We start from the raw sequence: 18050 nt of genomic DNA, 5'->3' as shown, positions 1-18050 counted from the left end.
CCTTGGGCCTGCTCCTGGGTGCCTCCATGGCAGCTCTGGGCCTGGCATGGTCAGGATGACAGGCACGGCTGCCTCTTCTCAAGTGTCCTCTGCACCCACACTAGGAGCACCCTGCCAAGGCTGTGGGTGCAGGGGCTATTTATAACTGGCCACCAGACTAGGGTCCATGCCAGCATAGCCAGCTGGACCAGGCTAGGCTGAGCAGCCAGAGAGGCTGAGACACTGGGAGACGGAGCTGTTGCAGCGGGCTTATCCTGGAGAAGGGGAAGTGGGTGGGGTAGGAGCAGGCCGGCCCCATGGGAGGGCACACAAGTGGAGAAGCCTTCCTGGAGAGGCCTCCTTCAGCAATTCCAACGCTGGGCATCTCCCAGTGGGGCGGCCACAGACTGTCCTCAGGGATTGGGGCTGAGGAGGGCTGGAAAGGCCTGTGGCAAAGTACCAGTCCAGGAGTCAGAAATCATAGCCTCCAGGCCCAAGCCGGCCACTCCTAACCACAATCTTTACATCTACAGCACTTGTGCATGAGCAGCTACAAAACCCTCTCACCTCATCAAGCCACTGGCCCCGGGGGGTAGTCATTACTATCTTGTTATTCTAAATAAGGAAACCGAGGCTCGGAGGTGAAGGGCCCTGTCCAAAGTCACCCTGCTAGAGGCAGAGCTAGCATGGGTTCTGGTCCTACCAAGGCAGGTACTCCAGTTTCCCACCAACTTTCAGGAATTCACCTCCCCTCAAGGGGCTTTCTCACTAAGCAAAGAGGGGTTTGCAGTAGGCTCTCATTAAAGGGCATTCACTCTAACATTCCCTGACTGTGACATGGACACAAGACAGGAGCCCAGCAAGGAGGTGCCCGCCATGTCCCCCGAATATCAAGAGGCCTGGAGGGACAGTGATGGCTGTGCACCCAGAGGCCGCCCGCAGTAGAAAACGTACGGCTTTGATGCCCCACCCCTTGTTCACATTGCCTCCCAAGAAATCCGGATTCTCATTCGGGTTGAGTCTGGGTTTCGAATACCAAAACACTCCTGCCCCAGGAAAGGTTTCAGTCCTTCCATGTTCTGTGTCCTGGCTTCCCGGGGTGACTCCCCTGAGTGTGCAAGAGGCGCTTGGGGGAACCAAGGCCAGCGACCTGGACCCAAGACCAGTGGCTTCAGCCACATACGGACTGTGAGCAGACCCCCAGCAGGGGCCCTTCCCCTCACACTCTGCATGACCACTGCCTCCACAGCGGAAGGGAATACAGGATGGGCTCTGCCTGGAGCCCTGGAAATACTTTTCGAGGTGGTTTAGCATTTGTGAGGCTCCACAATCTGGTCCTAACTTGGCTTCTCTCAACTTGCTCTGCATTTGAACATGAACCCTCCACCTTGGCCATCAGCTTCCACCTGTCACAAATCCACATCTCTTCTGTTCTCTGACCTTTTGCTCACAATGTCCCCCTGCCTGTGCTGTCCTCATCCCTACATTCTACTTTTCCAAATCCTACTCTTTGCTCAAAGCTCAGCTGGAGTCCTCCCTCATCCCTGGACCCAGCCAGCGCCTAGCATCCCTCCCTCTTTTGGACTCCAATCACATGGCTGTTCCACACCAGGATTAGTGCTCTGTGGGCAGGTACCATGTCTGAGTTAAGCTCCATAGGGCAGGGAGTTGGTTTCATGCATTGTTTATTATTCCTAGCACCTGGAATAGTACCTACCACATGACAGGCACTCCACAAACATAGAATCAATGAATAAATCAATGTCTCTCCTAAAATGTCCAGGAAAGTACCCTGGCACAGAGACAGAACTCATTAATGATTCTTGAACAAATGGATAAACTCATGAATCAGTGTCCTCTCATTGGGCACTGGTCACATTATTGCATTCTATTTTTTTTCTCTTTGTATTTGTGTGTGCTTCCTCCCTAACCTGCCTGTTAGCTTTTCAACAGCCAGGACTGAAGCAAGGAGGATACCTGGGCTCCATTTCTCCCTGCTATATGGAATTATTAGGCATCAGGCTGTATATCTTGCACTCAGTAGGCCCTTGGTTGATATTGGCTACACTGAAGGAAGGGCAGACCGCGTCCAGTCCAGACCTGGCCCCATGGGCATGTCCTAAACCAAAGCAGCAGCAGGAAGTCCAGTCCTTCCCCAGGGCAGCCTAGCAGCAGAGGAGGCTCGGGCCAGCAGAGGGAGGAGGCGCAGACGGTGAGAGAACACTTCCCCTCCAGCAGAGCAGTCCTGCAAGGGCTGCCATGCCCACCTTGCAGAGCCGGTGTGAGGACCGAGTCCACACACAAGAACACACCTTGCCTGGTGCCTGACATGGGGTAGGGGTCTCAGTATAAATATTAGCTTCTTACTTTCCTTCCTGTTTCACTGCTCCCAGCAAGGACAAGACGGGCATCCTGTGTTTCCTTTTCCTGTTGTGTTTCCTAGCACTGTGCCCAGCCAGCATCCAGAGCTGCCTCTCTTACCCCGGCTCCTCGCCCCTCCCTGGAGCCGCCACCTCCTGGCTCTCTGGCAGATCAGCCAGCGACCCTGCTTCTCTAACCCCTCAGCTTCTCGCCTTCTTACAGCCTTTCCACCCCTCATCTTCCACTCCCTACCATGGACTCCCCCGGGTTTGACTCTTACCTGCGCCAGTGGGGCTGCAGTAGTGGGCACCCGGGCTCACCTGGGTCCCATCTGTAGAGAGAGAGACGGAGTGAAAGAGCTGCAGGGAGGGGTGAGGAGAGGGAGCAGGAAGGAAAGAAGGTCAAGCCAGGCCTGCTCCCTGCCACTCCAAGCTTGAGCACGCCAAAGCCTGGGACCTCCACCAGAAGCTAATCAAAGCAAGAAGACCCCACCCCATTCGACTCCTCCAGTCCCCCTGCTGGTGAAAAGGGCTCCCAGCTCCCTCTTCCTCAAGTCACTCATTCTAAATGACTTGAGCTCAGACTACAGCAAGAACCTAAGGAGGCCTCAGCTCACCCAGCAGTGCCCTCAGCCCTCCCTCCTGTGGTCAGATACAATCTTCCCTGGGCAGCCAAACCAGGCTCCCATCGCCCGAGGGAAAGAAGAAGGCCAAGAGGTGAGGTGGGGCCAGAGGTGGGAGAGCCTGGCTGGGGGGATGGCTGGGGGGACAGGAGGAGAAAGGGAGGAGCAGGCCTGGAGAGAGGGACCCTGGCCTGCTCAGAGCCTCCCAGGTGGGAGTGAAAGGAGCAGGAGGGGACACAGAAGTTTCCAGAGTGGGGGAGGGACTGGGTCATGGCCCGGAGGTCAAGTCAGATCTGGTGGGAACTGTGAAGTGATAAGGTCAGGAGTGCACAGCCCAAGGACCCCATAGTGCAGACCCTTTTCCTCCCACTGCCCCATCCTATGTCCTGCTGCCTCTGTTTCCTCAGAGAAGGGACCTACTCAGCCTCTTTCCCAGATAATCTGAGATAGAAATCTTTTCTTTTGGAAATGGCTACCTCTCTCAGGCTCCTAAGCCCAGCAAGAAAACCTATACTAGGGCCCAAGCTGGTCAGCAGCAGAAAGACCCCAGGGGACATGGAGGCCAGCTGGGGATGGAGAAGACAGAGATGAGTCCTGAGGCCACCTGTCCAGGACAGACACCTTTCCCTCTTGCTGTCCAGTTCAGGGTCAAGGGGACAGGAGGCCAGGAGACCCAGAGGCTGCCTGGACGGGGTACTGGGTGGACACAGAAGCGCTCTGCTGGCCAGACTTGGGGCAGAAGGGATATTTTTTGAGAAACTGCCGGGGTGCTCCTTTGGGTCTGTGTCTCAGAGGCAGCCACAGTTCCTCTTCAGAGCCGAGAAATGAGAACTTCCTGCAGGCAGGCGCTGCTGGGGGAGGGGGCAGCCTGGGCACAGGGAGACTCCCACCGACTGCCCCTCAAACCAGCCCATGCTTTGGGTAACAAAGTTCGGTCAGAAAATGCTGCTCTACCTATTTAAATTCTGCCCATCCTCTGAGGTCCAGCCCAAGTCCATCTCCTTGGGAAGCTCTCCCTGACCTCTCCCCTCTTCCTTTTCCACAGCACTCGCTCTGTGTCTACCACCTTGACACTTCATTTATCATGATCTCTGTGGTGCCCTGTGGAAGCCATGCCCATCTGCACCAAACACCTCTCAGGGCACGTGGCAGGCTCTGTTAGTAGCTGACAAATCAAATACAATGACTCTCTCCTGACAACCTGCCTGAGACACAGCATGCATATTTCTCAAGGTGGTGGGCCTCAGAGGCAAACTCCCCTCCCCACGACATGGTAACCCCCAATCCCAGGCCTTCTTAGTACCTCTTCTTTCTTCTGCAGGACCTGGTCCTCCCAGAGGTTTCTGGACTGGGCTCCAGGGTGCACTCCCAGAGACTGTGTCAGGCTGAGTCCCCTGCCTCCTGGGAATTCTGTCCCACCTCCCCAGTCCCTACCCAGGGGCTGGTCAGCAGCATTCATGCTTGGGAGCAGAGCCAGGTTCTCTGTGCCTTGCTCCCCTGGTAACCACAGATTCCGGACACCATGCACTCTGGATAGGAGAAAAATTAATGACCCTGAATTCTGTGGTGTGGGCTACCAGGCCCCAAAGGGATGTTTTGTGGTGATAATCCATAATATAAAGTCTGTCCAGAAAAGCTGTGTGCATGTGTGCATGCGTGTTGGCAACGGGGCTGCTTCCAATAGCAATTCCTGGAAAAAGTTCTGCTTTTCCCCCGCTCCCTGGCCCCGTGCTGAGGGCCATCAAGTTCAGAAGAGCGCAGAGCGACAGAGATTAAGACCCAGGAACAGCTCTCTTTGTGTCCTAGAGAGAGGAAAGGTATCTACTGGCACCCCGTCAGTAGCTGAACTGAAGCCAGAGCATGAACATCCTGCCTCCCAGTTCTGGCTTGAGTGTGGGACCTCTTTTCCTATCACTGCCTCTCTCCGAGGGCTGTTACTACTAATTTGGGGTCAGCCTGAAAAAAAAAAAAGAGAAGTAAATGGACCCAAGGTACCAGGAATACTGTCTAGCACAGGGCTCTCTGCCAGGTTGGAGAGCTCTTCTTTTTGGAATCCTGGCTACTCCCCTTTTCTATCTTCTTTGGAGGCAACTGCAGTCAGACTTAAGAACAGTTTACTTGGCACTGGGGCATGTGGGCCTACCAAGTCACCTTCTTAAACCAGAACACCTGATTTTACCCGGAAACCTATGGAGCCCCTGTTCCAATAGGTGCACCCCAGCCCTCAGCAACCTCCAGAGTAAACACAAACACAATTCTAAGCACCTGGAACAAACTGACCTCCCTACTGCTCCTACCTTATTGCCTCAGGCCCCAGTCTTGGTCCTCCCTCCCCAGCAGGTATGACTTTGCCTCCTAGATCTGCAAAAGGTGGATGAAAACCTGAGCCTTGCCGACCACCTGCTCTCCCAGGAGCTTCATGTCTTCAGTGGGACAGAAGGCTTCCCCAGGAGCACTGCCACCTAGAACGCCCCCCTCCCGATGCCTCCAGTGTCTTTTCTTATTTTTTTTTTTTTTTTTTTTGAGGTACGGTCTTGTTCTGATGCCCAGGCTGGAGTGCAGTGATGTGAACATGGCTCACTGCAGCGTTGACCTCCTGGGCTCAGGCAATTCTCCTGCCTCAGCCTCCAGAGTAGCTGGGACTACAGTATGCACCACGATGCCTGGCTAAATTTTTTTTGTTTTGGTTTGGTTTTTTTTTTTTTTTTGTAGAGACGAAGTCTTCCCCTGTTGCCCAGGCTGGGCTCCTGGGCTCAAGCGATCCTCCCCGCTCACCTTCAAAGTCTTTGTTGAGGCTGTTCCCACCTCCCTGGACTCTTGATTAGCGGAAAAGGAAGCAGCAGCAAGAAGACCTAGGCCCCAGCAGCAAGAGGAAAGCAGGCAGTGGCAGAAGGCCATAGTCCTGGGTTCAGAGCTGACTCCCTTCACACCCGAGGTTGCTGTCTCTGGTTCTCCTTCCCTGACATAGGCTGGAAAAAGCTTGAGTCTCCATGGGGCTGGCAGAGAAGATGAAGGCTGGTGGTGAAATGGCTTCAGGAAGATCCAAGAATAAATAAACAGGAGAAAGAACACTGTGGTTGCCAGGCCTCCCTGACACAGAGTGGGGGCTGAGCACAGAGGATCTGCTCCTCTTCCAGGCTTTAGAGATCGTTCAGACCAACAATCTCATTTGACAGAGGAGCAAAGAGAAAGAAGGGGCTAGGTCACAGCCACCCAGTCAGCCAGTGGTCCAGCCAGGCCAGGCCAGACCAGTACAGGGGAAACCCAAAGGTCAACCCCAAATGCAGGTACTACTTCCCTGGGAAGTCACTGATCTAGGGGTTGAAAAGATGGAAATATGAGTGAAACCTGGTTCTCACTTTCAAGGAGTTTAGAATACAGCCTGCAGCCTTAAACATATTTGAACAAGTACAATACTTGCAGATACTAAAAAAAATTCAGAGAGCCCAAAAGTTGTTAGGATAAGTTTCTCATTCATCCCAGACTCCCTAGAACTTCCCTGGAAGCCGCCCTTTCTAACAGCTTCTTGTGTCTCCCTTCCAGAAATTCTCTATACTGCTCATTGATTGGCACTGAATGCTTCTTGCTCAGATTTATCCAGAACCCAGCAGGGAGCTGAGAGTGGGCTGGAAGCCCCTGCCACATGAAGTCTGGCAGGCCACAAACTGTGAGGGAATTGAAGGTCTGAAGCACACAGGACATTGGCTTTGCGGTCAGATGGGCCTGGGTTTAAGCCCCGACTCCCTCGGTGACTGGCAAAGCAAGCCAGAAACACAATTTAACCTGCTTAAGCTGCCCCATCTGTAATCAGGAGATAAGAATACCTACTTCAGGCTGGGCGAGGTGGCTCACGCCTATAATCCCAGAACTTTGGGGAAGTTCTGCCCTGGCCAAGGCAGGCAGATTACTTGAGGTCAGGAGTTCGAGACCAGCTTGGCCGACATGGTGAAATCCCATCTCTAACAAAAATACAAAAATTAGTCAGGCATGGTGGCGGGGAGCATGTAGTCCAGCTACTTGGGAGGCTGAGGCACAAGAATCGCTTGAACCCAGGAGGCAGAGGCTGCAGTGAGCTGAGATTGCACCACTGCACTCCAGCCTGGGCGACAGAGCAAGACTCCGTCTCAAAAACAAAAACAAAAACAAACAAACAAACAAAAAGAATACCTACTTCAGAGAGGTCACCAGAGATTAGCAATGCTGTCTGTGATGCAGCCAGCACACGGTGGGTGCTCCCTTGTGGTAGCGAGTATTAGTTTGCCTCCTGTACTTGTCTGCAGCCTCCTTCCTGGCATTAGCGTTTCAGTGTCTGCTCCCAACTCTCCTCCCTCCTCTACCACAGACCATTTTCTCCTGGATGCATGCCCCTGCCCCATCTCTCTCTCTCTCTCTTTTTTTTTTTGAGACGGAGTCTCGCTCTGTCACCCAGGCTGGAGTGCAGTGGCACAATCTCGGCTAACTGCAAACTCTGCCTCCTGGATTAAAGTGATTCTCCTCCCTCAGCCTCCCAAGTAGCTGGGACTACAGGCATAAGCCACCAAGCCCAGCTAATTTTTGTATTTTTAGTAGAGACGGTGTTTTGCCATGTTAGCCAGGCTGGTCTCGAACCCCTGTCCTCAGGTGATTTGCCTGCCTTGGCTTCCCAAAGTGTTAGGATTACAGGCGTGAGCCACCGTGCCCAGCCCCCTGCCCTATCTCTTATCCCCAGCCTCTCCCAACTATGCTCTCTTCCCTTTCTCTTCCACCTGAACTTTTGTAAGCGAACACCTTACTATGTGCCAGGAGTTGTTCTAAGTACCCTACATTTGCTAACTTATCTAGTCCACATGACAAACCTATGAGGTATTTACTGTTTCATCCCCATTAGATAAATGAGTACGCTGAGGCCCAGCAGTATTAGATAACTTGTCTGAGGTCACAGACAAGTGGCAGAGGTTGAGCTGGGACTTGAGCCCAGGCAATTGGGCTTCAGAATCCACGCTCTCAACCAATACACTCCACCCCTCCTCCCCAGCATTCCCACTCGCCACAGGCCAGCCAGCGAAGGACACATGCAGGACCTAGATGGGCATGCAGAAAGATGGAAAAAAAAATCACACGGCCCCACAGAGACCCATGCCAGCAGCAATCCCCAGCCCTGCGCAGGAGAGAGGGCAGAAGCTATGTCATCTTCGGGTGCCCATGAAGACAATCTCAAAGAATCATTTGGAGCAACTGTTGACTTTGTAGAAACCAAGCAATGATTTGGGACTGTGTGCTGGAAACAGGGGGCTGGCAATGGGTTGGGGTCTTAGAGGACCCTCAGCTCCAACTCCCCTGCTCTCAGTGCCCTGCCATATCCCTTCTCTAGAAGCTCCCAAGTCCCTCTAGGACTCTCTCATTAGCGTCCCAAAGCAAGCTGCACCATTTCTCTGTATAGGCAGAGGAGCCAGCTGCCCATCAGGGCAGAGGCTCAGCTGCCAGGTGAGCCAGCCGGGATGTCTGCCTACCCAGACGAAGGCCTCCGTCAGTCCGAGGCAAGAGGACAGAGAAGCTCCTGCACACCAAACAGGAGGCTGGATGTAAGGGTGGCAACAGTGAGCATGCCTCTTTCTCCGCCACCTCAGGGCAGCTGGGGCCCTGAGGCAGCTATTTTTAGCTCTTGACACCTGGGTATTTTGCAGCCGCAGGATGTCCGGTTTGGAGTCTCTTTCTGGGAATCCCACACGCGGCTGTTGTAAACAGCCCCACGCAGCAGTGGCCTGAGCTGGGAGCCAGTGTCGCCCCCCCACCCCACCTCCACTTCTGCTGTTTGAGATGAATCAAACAGGAAGCAGATGTAACCATGGCAGCGGCGGCTTGAGCTCCCTGGGGGTGGGAAAGCATCCTCCCTGGTTCTTTGTCCCCCACCCCAGATCCCCAGCTCCACCCTGTGGCCTCTCCTCAAGGATGGAGACCTGGCAGAACCTGAGGCCGGGGAGCTGGGCCATTCTGAGTTGCGTATGGCTGTCGGTTTCTGGGTCTGGCACTCTCTGGAGACCCTTGCTGTCCTCTGACAGAGAAAAACAGGGGTCCTCCCAGCCCTGTCCAACTCCCGGGACCTCTCGGGCCACCACTCAGCCTTCCCTGCAAGTCCATTGTGAAGGGGAGGGCATAGCTACTTCCTGCGGTGGCAGGCCTGGAGGGCCTGCATCTACTTCCTATTACCCATGGCCTTCAGCTTATAGCCTGGCCTGCCCCTGCACTGCTCTGCCCACTTAGGGAATTCCTGAGCCAGTGGGCTCCCCTAGTCCACACTACCCTAAGATTTCTCGGTTCCAAAAAGCCCTCAAAGACATAAGTTCCACATTCATCCTCACTCCTCTGCTCCAGTATCTCCAGTCCCTGAGATAGGAAGTTCACCACGATGTCTAACTGCCATCTTTCCTATCATAAGCAAAACATCCTGAGCAGGCAAGATTTGAGGCCCTATCTGTAACATGGGGATAAGTCGGCCAGTTTCTGCCTTCATCTCTCCCCTTCTCCTTTACCCCTCTGGTGCCCCACTTAGACCAGTTGCTCCCTCTTAGCAGCCAGTGTGAGCCAGTCTTTCTCAAGGGCCAGTGTTTGCCCCAACAGGAAGCACAGTCACCGCCCCAGGCTGCCTCTAGGGGTGGCTCCTTCTCCCCTCTGAGGTGTCACACTCATTCCCTTGCTCTCCTTGTCACCCCAGCTCCTGGGCCCTCCTCATGCAGACCCTGCCCCTCTGTGTACCCTACTCCTGCTTTGCCCACTGGTTCTGCCTCTCCCAGCTGCAGGCCGAGCGAGATGTGCCTTCCTCACTCTTCTCACCTGTGCCACCCACAAGGCCACGCAGCCCATTCCCAAGACTGCCAGGGAAATGTTTAAGTTACAATATCAACAATAGTTATATTATTTTAATTAATTAATAATATTAATAATGATCAACAATCATGTGTTAATGCTTACTGTGTGCTGGCTATTATCCTAGGCATTTTTGGCGGGGGGAGGGCAACCTCCTCCCACTAAGCGATTTTTATTTATTTATTTATTTTGAGATGGAGTCCCACTCTGTCACCCAGGCTGGAGTACAGTGGCACGATCTTGGCTCACTTCAACCTCTGCCTCCCGGGTTCAAGTGATTCTCCTGCCTCAGCCTCCTAAGTAGCTGGGATTACAGGCGTGTGCCAACATGCCTGGCTAATTTTTGTGTATTTAGTAGAGACGGGGTTTCACCCTGTTGATTAGTCTGGTCTCGAACTCCCAACCTCAAGTGATCCGCCCACCTCTGCCTCCCAAAGTACTGGGATTACAGGCCTGAGCCACCACACCAGGCCCCCACTAAGCATTTTAACTGTACTATTGCAAGTAGTCCTCACAACTCTGTAAGGCAGATACTGTTTTTTTGTTTGTTTGTTTTGTTTTGTTTTGTTTTGTTTTTGAGACAGAATTTCACTCTGTCACCCAGACTGGAGTGCAGTGGCACAATCTCAGCTGACTGCAACCTCTGCCTCCCGGATTCAAGTGATTCTCCTGCCTCAGCCTCCCAAGTAGCTGGGATTACAGGTGCAAGCCACCATGCCCAGCTAATTTTTGTATTTTGGTAGAGACGGTGTTTCACTATGTTGGCCAGGCTGGTCTCAAACTCCTGAACTCACTGAATCCACCCACCCTGGGCTCCCAAAGTGCTGGGATTACAGGCGTGAACCACTGCGCCCGGCCTATATACTGTTATTATTCTCATTTTGCAAATGAGGAAACTAAGGCTAAGAGAGGTTCAGAAACTTGCTGAGGTCACACAGATGGTATGTGGAGCTGCTGGGACTCCAGAACCTAAGCTTAGCATCGGTACACTGGCGTGGACTGCTTACTCAGCCTGCCTCCTAGTAGTGGCTGAGGTGAGACCACCAAGGGGACAAGGGGATGCAAGACACAGTGAGGCCCTAGGGTATGCTCCCAATGCCAGCCTGTTCCCACAAAGTGTGCTGTGTTCCACCCCTGCCATCCTCAATTCCTTTTCCATCTTCTATTTCCCTTCCTTTTTAAATGTACATTTTACCATTTTTAAGTGTACCATTTAAACACTTTACAGTGTTTCCTGTTAGCTGCCTCCAGCAGGGTATAACTAAACGGGCAAACCTCCCAGGGCTGCCACAGAGGATCAAACGCTGCGTGAGCTCTCTGGAAACTGTCAAGCCCTCTACAAAATGCGGGTTGCATAACCAGAGCAAGTCACCCTCAGAGTGGGTACTCGGGGGTAAATTCTCTTGGGAGGAAAAGGTCCCTCTCTCTCTCTCTCTATCTATCTCTGTCTCTCACTCACGGGCAGGCCTTGGGCAGGTGGAAGCGCTGGAAGCACCCACAAGTGCAAAAGGGAGCACCTACCTTCAGGGCCGCTTTCTGGGGACTAGGAACACAGCTGCACGGCTATCAGCATCCCTGGATCTGGGGCAGAGGAAGGCAGAAGCCACAATGGAGACCCTGGTCTGCACACAGTAAGAACCAGGCAAACCGAACTGAGGCATCTCGAACTGAGGCATCTCGGATGTGAATAGCCACAAGCTGTGAATCCTGACACTCACAGGGATGCCACATTAACATTAATGACAGTAAATACCCTAGAGGTCCCATCCCAGTGGTGCCCTAGAATCCCCCTCCTTTTGCCTATTACTTTGGAAGACAGCAGAAGTCTAGTGGGCAGATTCTGCACGTGACCTGATTCCCTTTTGCAGCCAGGCTGCCCTTGAGACTTGGTTGAAGGGGTTTTTCCAGATCACAAATCCAGCTAGGGTGCTTACACTGCCTTCAGGTCACTCAACAGACAGATGCATGGTCCTGGGTACTGATTTGGACAAACCAGCTGTAAGGACAATTTCTGGCCAACTGGGAATTCCGTAAGATGAAAATTTACCGTAATGGAAGGTGGAAATCACTGACTGAAAAAACAGTATATGCAGAGTAATCTCATTTTCATAAAAATTACAACACATAAAGACACATAAGGAAATGGAAAGATGTGCAGTGATCTCTGACTGATGCGTCTGTGATGTTTTTTATTTTTTAGTTTTTGCTGGTCTGTCCTGTCTGAGTATCCACAATGCACATGGACTGCCTCTGTAATAATTACGCAGCATATATACGTACATAGACACAGCCCATGGTAGCAAAGTCAAAGTGTGACCTCGGGCTCCCGTGAGCATTAGTCCACAGGGTTTTCACCGCCCCCGGGTCTTCTTGGACCATATATCCTCTGAGGTTCCGTGTTATCTACAACCTAGCGTCCTCTGCCTCTCCTGAGGCTCGCCAAGGGCCTAGCACAGAGCTGGGCACAAAGTCAGGACTTACTTAATGAATGCCTTCTGGCTGAATAATGATCATTTCCTGAAAGAAGTGCCTCATGCCTCTTCCAGAGCCGCTGTGCTGGGAATACTCACTGCTGACATCACTGACCTGCCCACCCCTCCTCTGTTCTTCATAAGAGCAACAAGGGAAGGGCTAAAATAAAGTTCACCCCAGCAGATGCTGGCAAGGTACTCCACATCAGGGCCATCAGGGGCAGCCCCATCCCAGACCCTCCCCAAGCTGGCACAGCAGCCCCTCTCCAGGGCCAGCTGGCTTCAAGGCCCTGGGGTCCCTCCTCGCCCTGCCTCACTGGGAGAGGCTGGGAGAGGAGTGAACAAGAGAAGCAGGGGTCCACCCTATGACTTCTGGCTACAGCTCTGGCTGTTCCATGCCGCGATGGGTGGAGGAATCTGGAACAGGGATTTGGCCTGGTTTTTTCTGTGAACTGGGGCTAGGCCCAGTTTCTGTTCTTCGTGTCTGCAACATTCCCTATCCCTGACCTTCAAAAAATATGAACAATAACATTAATAATGATGATGAATATTCAGTGAGCCCTGACTTCATACCAGGCACACAGCTAACTTTATTTACATTATCTCCTTTAATCTTCATAGCAACTCCATAAAGTTGAAACTGTAATTATTTTCACATTACAGATGAAGAAGTGGAGGCACAGAGCAAAATGTGCCCATAATCACACTTGCAGGAGAAACCGAGACTCAGCCAAGGCCATCCCATTCCTCCCTCTGCGTCCTTACAGGAAGCTCTCCTGCCAGGCTTTGCCATATATACAGTAGGGTCTAAGGCGATAATTAACATCTGTAGAGTGCTTTAAGCACCAAGTGGGGCACAGAGAAAAGCCCCACTTGAAACTAGGAAATCGAGTCTCAGAGCCATCAGCATCCTTACTCAAGATCCCACACCTTTCGACTAAGATTCAAACCCAGGTCTCTGGCGTCAGAATGGCACATTTCTTCCCTATTATCACACGATGCCCCTGGCTCACTCTCAAGGCGGCCCCGGCTGCGTGGAAGGGAGAGTCACACCTCCTTCAGCGCTGGAATCTGGGGGGCGAGGCCTGCGCTCAGCCCCTCGCCCGGTGGGGGTGGGGTGCTGCGCCAGCACCTCCTCAGCGTCTCCGCCGTGACTCACTCCCGGGACCCAGGGGAAGCACAGCCCTGCGCTGCGGGCAAACATCGTCCGCCGCCCGCCCCGCCTCCAGCTCCCCGCCTCCACATTTGCTAACCGAAACAAGGCTGCTGCTATTTTTAACCCTCCAGCTCCCCCTTGCCTGGGGCTCCCCCCTTCACCTCCCCACCCCCCGCCCCAGCCGGGTGCCACCAGCCTGTCATTCTGAGAGCAGTTCTATAACCTGAACGCGCCTGGGAGGGCGCAGCGGACGTCCCGGACGTGCAGGTTTGTGGGGCAAGCAAAACAAGACGGTTACAGCCCAATCGCCGAATTCCCCCACCCCAGACTCTTTCCGAACCTGTCACTCCCAGACTGCCCTGCTCCTCCTGCCATTCTGGGGGTTGGGGTAGAGGGGAATGGGACTTCTGGGCTGGGGTCACCTCAGGAGCCAGAGCTAGGCTCCTTGGAACGGGTCCTGCAGGGAGGAAGCTGAACTGAAGGGGATTGGAGTTCCCCTACGGATCCCCAGGGTGAGAGGCTGACCCTATAGGCCCAAAGCTTCTGACCACCAGGGTTTACAATCCCTGCAGGCAACATGGAGGAAAAAGGAAGTGGTGCGGAGACAGGGTGGGGATGGTGAGCTTAGCCCAGGGCCCTCCTGACGAGGAGAAGTCCCCTCCCCATCCTGCTGTGGGGGCTGTGGAGCTTGGGCGGGGAAGGCCTGGGAGTCGGGAAGAGCACTGAGCAGCCTCCAGAGAGGCCCAGGGTGGAAGGCAGACTTGGCAGTGTGCAGGGGGAAAAGCGGACCTGGAGTCAGGGCTCCTTTGACACTCAATAATCTAAGGCAAGGGCCAGGCAACACCTTCCTGCAGCCTGAAGCTCTGGGTCCCCAGAAAAACCTTCCTGGGAGAAGAGGTTGGAGGTGAGAGGGGCTGAGGCCTGCTGGCCTAGAGCAGGAACCTGACACCCAAGTTGCTGATGTGAAAGTTAACCTCCTGAGAGGGGTGAAGCGTAGAGCTGCAGGTGGACCAGACAGGGGCATTTCCTCCCAGCTGATGTAGAGCCTGTGTCTTGAATCAGCCCCATCTGGCCCTCTGGTCTCAGAGTCTCCCCCAGTTTGGGCAGCAGATTCCAAGGGCCCAGGAGAGACTCTGGAGAGCCCAGCCAAAGGGCCATCTGGGCTCAGGTTTTTCCCATGTGCCTCTCCTGTCCCAGCCTCCATCCTCCCTTGAGCCCTGTCCTCTCTGGTCCCAACCCCAGCCTTCCTTTCTGGTTCTGTCCTCTCTTCCAGGGCCCAGGTCCCCTCTAGGCCTTGACCCCCTCTCTTTGGTGATTCCTGAGCCAAGTAAAGTAAAGTGGCCACAGAGGCAGCAGGCTAGACCAGAGGGGAGGGACTTGGCACAGTAGTTCCCCAGCTGGGGAGATGGCGGAGAAGGGAAGGAGGTGGGAGGAAGGTGAAACAGGAGAGCTCCTGGGGAGATGCTGCCTCCTTCTCAACATTCAGTATGGCCACAGGGCCCTGGACTCAGCCCCATGGAAGAAAAAGGGTGCTCCCCAAGCAAGGGAGTGGCCTTGATCTTGGCCTTGTGCAGCTCCCCCTTCTGCTCTCCCCTCTGCCAACCTTTGGGGCTGCTTAAGGGGAGGAGACTGCTATCTTCCATGCCAAGTGAGAGGCTGGCAATTCAGCTCCAACCCTTAGCCATTGGTCAGCCCAGGGCCTCCACCTGCATCCAGGGAGTTCACAAGCACAGCTCCAGAGGCTCTGATGGCTCACTTCCAACCTGGGGAGGTGGGAGACGGCATCAATGTCACCTTCTTAGGCAGTCCTCCCCTGGCCACCCTATCAAAGGAAGTCCCACCTTGTTATTCTTTATTGCCATGCCCAGTTCATTTCCTTCTTAGGGCTTATCACAGTGTGTAACTAGTCACACATACTCATTCCTTTACTTGCCTACTTGTTCTGTTTGTCTTCTCCACGAGAGTGGAAGTTCCCTGAGGTCAGATGTTGTGCCTCTGTGTTCACTGCATATCTGTACCCAGTGCCTGGAACATTGCAAGGCTCAGCTAGGATCCAGTGAATGGATGAATTGCTGAGTGACTGGCTCAGCAACATGGTTCCCTGGTTGCCAACATTGACCTTTAGGGATGACACTCAACAGTTCCAGGATTTCTCCAAAAAGGAGGCAGCAGAATGTAGCAAGAAGAACAAAGTCAGAAAACAAGAAAGCCAGGACCCCAGAGGAAAGATCAGCCCCAATTAGCACCAGCCCAATCGGGTCCATGTCATCACAAAGTGTAGTTATGAGCACACATGCGCACACACACACAGGGGGTACATGGGTGAGCACAAAGTCCTGGACAGGTCTTAGAAGCCTTGAGTTTTCTCTTGGTTCTTCCTCTTAATGGCCCTGTCACCTTAGAGAAACTACGTACCTTCTGTGGGTCTATTTCCTCAAAAGAAAAAATGAAGAGGTTGACCCAGGGCAGTGGTCCTCAAACACAGCCTTGCCCCAGGATCACCTGAAGCACCTGTTAAAATCTGGATTCCCAGGCCCCACCCCTCAGATTCTGACTAGTCAATCTGGAATGGGCCTGATGATCTGAATGTTTTTAATTTTGAGACAGTCTCACTCTATTGCCCAGGCTGGAGTGAGGTGGCGCAATCTCGGCTCACTGCAACCTCCACCTCCTGGGCTCAAGCAATTCTTCTGCCTCAGCCTCCCAAATAGCTGGGACTACAGGCCTGCGCCACCATGCCTGGCTAAATTTGTATTTTTAGTAGAGATGGGGTTTTGCCCTGTTAGCCAGGCTCGTCTTGAACTCCTGCCTTCAAGTGATCTGCCTGTTTCAGCCTCCCAAAGCCACCGCGTCCAGTCAGGATTTTTTTTTTTTTTTTTTTTTTTTTTTTTTTTTTTTTTTTTACAGAGTCTTGCTGTCACCCAGGCTGGAGTGCAATGGCGTGATCTTGGCTCACCGCAACCTCCGCCTCCCAGGTTTAAGCAATTCTCCTGCCTCAGCCTCCCGAGTAGCTGGGATTACAGGCACGCACGCCACACCTGGCTAATTTTTTGTATTTTCAGTAGAGACAGGGTTTTGCCGCATTGGCCAGGCTGGTCTTGAACTCCTGACCTCAGGTGATCCACCTGCCTCGGCCTCCCAAAGTGCTGGGATTACAGGCGTAAGTCACCGCGCCCGGCCCAGGATCTTTATCTTTAACACATTCCCCAGGTGACTCTGAAGCAAATGGTCCAGGAACCCGCATTTGAGAATCCCAAATGAGATGGTGTTTTACAAGCCAGCATCTGGACTTCTATTAAAAAGCCACTCCTGCCCAGATATATACCCCCAAAAAACATGTCCATACATATGGACATGTTTACCCCACACAGGGCCATAACCTGCAAAGGTGTGCACCATACAGATGATGCACATCTGTCTTTTATGTGTGCATATTCGCAAAACACCCAACACAGAACCACCACATAGATCACAAATTGCCCGGAACCACCACATCAGCATACACAGGGTCTGGGGGGAGGGGTACACACACAGATACCCACCACGCACCCAGTGTGTGCTCACACACATCTCATGCAGACCCACACTAAACAGACGCTGTCCTGAATTTATTTTGCCTCTGGGAACTGGTCCAGGACCAAAGGAGCTATGCTCTGCTGATGAAAACATCCCTCCCACCTCTGCCACCCCCACCCCTGCCCCTTGCCCCAGGCAGCATGCTACCCACCTCTCCCTTGTAGGAGGAGGGAGACTGGAGGAGGGCAGTGGGGATGGGTTGGGAGGAAACAAGAGGCTAGGCCAGCGACTCAAGTTGCTCAGGGCCCTTCCGGGTGTCCAGCTCCCCTCTTTCCCTCTCCCTTCCCCCCAGAAGACGCCAAAGGGCCTTCCCCCAGCCCGCGAGTCCATGCTCACTCAGGCCACTCGCCTAGATTCCCAGGCCCCTGATCCTAGGGAGCCAAAAGGGTTAGGGAGGTGGCTAGATCTGGGGACTCCTCCTAATACTCAGGCCTCTAAGGAAAGGGCTGTCTGGGGGCACCTTCCTGTAGCCCTAAGGCCTGGGGCCTCCAGGGAAGGTTACCACAGAAACAGGGGGAAAATATTACAAGGAAACACAATACCCGGCAGGGTCACCTGCTGACCGGGCTTCCTGCTGTGTTGCCCACCCCCAGCTCACTGCTCTCACAGCCTCCTTCTCCAGCCTTGGCCTGGGCCTCCTCACCAAGGCTCTCCTTCCTGCCTCCCCAGAGCTGGGAGAAGCAGTCTTAAGCAGAAACTCTGCCCCTCCGTGGTTCCAAACAACAACATCGAGGATGGCCCAGAGCTGAGCCCCCCACTCCTAATCCTTACCAACCCCTCCTCACCATCACCACAGGAAATCAAAGCTTCCTGCCCCAGAGGAAGTGCCCCATCTAGTGAACAAATCCAACACACACAAACGCACAGTCCTGGGAGCCTCCGGGAGGACAGATGCCCTCCCGCTAGCCCCAGACTTTATTCAGGCCCTGCTTCCAGCAATACCCCACACCCCACTGGAGGCCTCAGTCCGAAGTCTAACTGAGGGCAGGCCAGGGAGAGCCAAGCTGTGGAGGGTGGGCCAGCAGAATGGGCACTGGCAGAG

At 53.6% G+C, this 18050-nt stretch overlaps 1 protein-coding gene across 13 annotated transcripts in view; it reads right to left on the bottom strand.

Moving 5' to 3' along the window:
• Positions 1-18050, bottom strand: part of HDAC7 (histone deacetylase 7) — a 37718-nt gene that overhangs the window by 16915 nt on the left and 2753 nt on the right. For 3 of the 13 annotated variants that reach the window (XM_063785704.1, XM_063785706.1, XM_063785702.1), the window contains exons 2-3: positions 11327-11386; positions 2621-2671 (exon numbers count right to left, since the gene is read on the bottom strand). The exons of 2 other annotated variants lie outside the window; for them this stretch is intronic. Coding sequence is in view for 2 of the 11 variants with exons in the window: in XM_016923551.4 (XP_016779040.1) it covers positions 2621-2671 (51 nt within the window). In the remaining 9 variants the exon portion in view is untranslated. Of the gene's footprint in view, positions 1-2620; positions 2672-5737; positions 5993-6790; positions 6922-11326; positions 11387-13329; positions 13449-18050 lie in introns of those variants that run through there. 8 more of the 13 variants (XM_063785701.1, XM_063785705.1, XM_016923551.4 and 5 more) reach the window with 6 other exon arrangements.

The sequence above is a fragment of the Pan troglodytes genome, chromosome 10 (assembly GCF_028858775.2).
Source record: "Pan troglodytes isolate AG18354 chromosome 10, NHGRI_mPanTro3-v2.0_pri, whole genome shotgun sequence".
Lineage (NCBI taxonomy): Eukaryota > Metazoa > Chordata > Mammalia > Primates > Hominidae > Pan > Pan troglodytes.
Note: the sequence above shows the minus strand (reverse complement) of the source record. Positions and strands in the feature narration are given on the sequence as shown.